The sequence below is a fragment of the Priapulus caudatus genome, unplaced genomic scaffold (genome assembly GCF_000485595.1).
Source record: "Priapulus caudatus unplaced genomic scaffold, Priapulus_caudatus-5.0.1 Scaffold1456, whole genome shotgun sequence".
Lineage (NCBI taxonomy): Eukaryota > Metazoa > Priapulida > Priapulimorpha > Priapulimorphida > Priapulidae > Priapulus > Priapulus caudatus.
The window spans coordinates 63,471-64,998 of NW_014578517.1; the positions used below are offsets into that span (position 1 = coordinate 63,471).

The 1,528-nt window shown below is 44.2% G+C and overlaps 1 protein-coding gene across 1 annotated transcript in view; it reads left to right on the forward strand.

Annotated features, from left to right (window-relative positions):
- LOC106816691 overlaps positions 1-1,528 on the forward strand; it is a 29,573-nt gene that overhangs the window by 19,743 nt on the left and 8,302 nt on the right. The window contains exons 4-6 of the mRNA XM_014821313.1: positions 386-468; positions 953-1,100; positions 1,218-1,230. Of these exons, the coding sequence (XP_014676799.1) occupies positions 386-468; positions 953-1,100; positions 1,218-1,230 (244 nt within the window). The remainder of the gene's footprint in view (positions 1-385; positions 469-952; positions 1,101-1,217; positions 1,231-1,528) is intronic.

A 1,528-nucleotide genomic window follows, 5' to 3' on the forward strand; every position in this document is an offset into this window, starting at 1 on the left:
GGCACTTGTTTAATTTTCATTTCATTTTCCTTTCGGGAAAATTAGCAACAACCAAAATCTAACTTTACGCAGATGAAAAATGAATTCAGATTTTCAGGTTAAAACGATGAGCAGATTGTAGCTGTGCATTCACATTCTGTCTAGCACCAAGGTGCGCCTTCTGCAACAATAGGTGGCGTAACAGCTAAATACCAAGCGAATAGAAAAAAATAAAGAATCGGAAAGAAAAATAAAATCAGGAAACTACATCGATACTTTCGTGGCAACGGCTAATTTCAACCGCCGCACGCGCTACATACTCGCGCGAAGAATTTCGTTTACGAATCTTGGTTTCCCACACGTTTCGCTCGTCGTCGTCCAAATACTCTCTTGTTGTTCTCGGTAGAACGGCGGACGTCAGCTTCCTGTCAGCCGAACAGGACGGTATTCAGCAACACGACGCGGGGGCGGGCAACGCGAGAAAGGAAGGTGAGATAGAGGGCGCTGACTACTAGAGTGCTCGAGCATTTATCATTCCGCATCTCTCCCTCCCCGCGGTATTTATTGAATATATTATTTTTTCATATATATATATTTCGTATGTTGTTGGAAATGTTGGAGTTGAATTTCACGCAATTTTGTTACGATTTGGTCTCGGAATGTCTTTTTCATTTAATTGTCGGTAATCGTCATAGTAGTTACTTTTCCGTTTTTATTAGTCAATTGAGATAATCGCAAATTACTTAACGATGATTAATTATGTGAGGTACTTGCATACTGATGAGAGTAACAGATGTCTTTTTTAATCAATCGTTTGAAATCGTTGTAGTAGTTGTTATTTTTCCAATTTCTATTTTAATCAGTGAAAGTAATCAAAAATTACTAAAACTAAGATTAATTGTCTCACGACGCTCGTTCGTGCCGGTCGACTAACGTTTTCTTGTTTCGCTTCGTCGCCGTGGCAACTACGCAGGCGTGTGCGAGAGCTGCAGAAGAAGGGACGCCGCGTTTGCGTGCAGGGGCTGCCGGTCGCGCGTCTGCGGCTTGTGTTTCGACCGCGTACACCGAGGCTCACCACTACTCCGCTCCCACCGGGCCGTACCACTGCAGTATGCCGAGGGGTGAGTCATCGGGGGAGGAGGGGCAGGGGAAGGAGGAAAGCGTAGGGGTCCTTCTCAAATTTTTTTTCGAGTTTGCGTTGGAGAATTGGACGTGAGAATTCGTGAATTTGGTCGAAGAATTTTGTCGAAGGTTTGTAGCGGAAATTTCTGCAGAAATGAGAAGATTTCTTGTGTGAATATACAGAAATTGTCGGTTTTCTTGCGTGAATATCGAGATTTGTGATGGAATTTCGGAATTAATTTTACAAGTCTGCCTTTCATTGTTCCACGACATCGAATCGCCACGACCTCAGATCTTGAGCGTGCTTCCGTCACGGCATTTAGCACCTCATGTACATACACGAACGCATGCAGACTAGCAGTAGGAGTTGCTGCAGTAGTTGTAGTAGTAGTAGCAGCAGCAGCAGCAGTAGCAGCAGCAGCAGCAG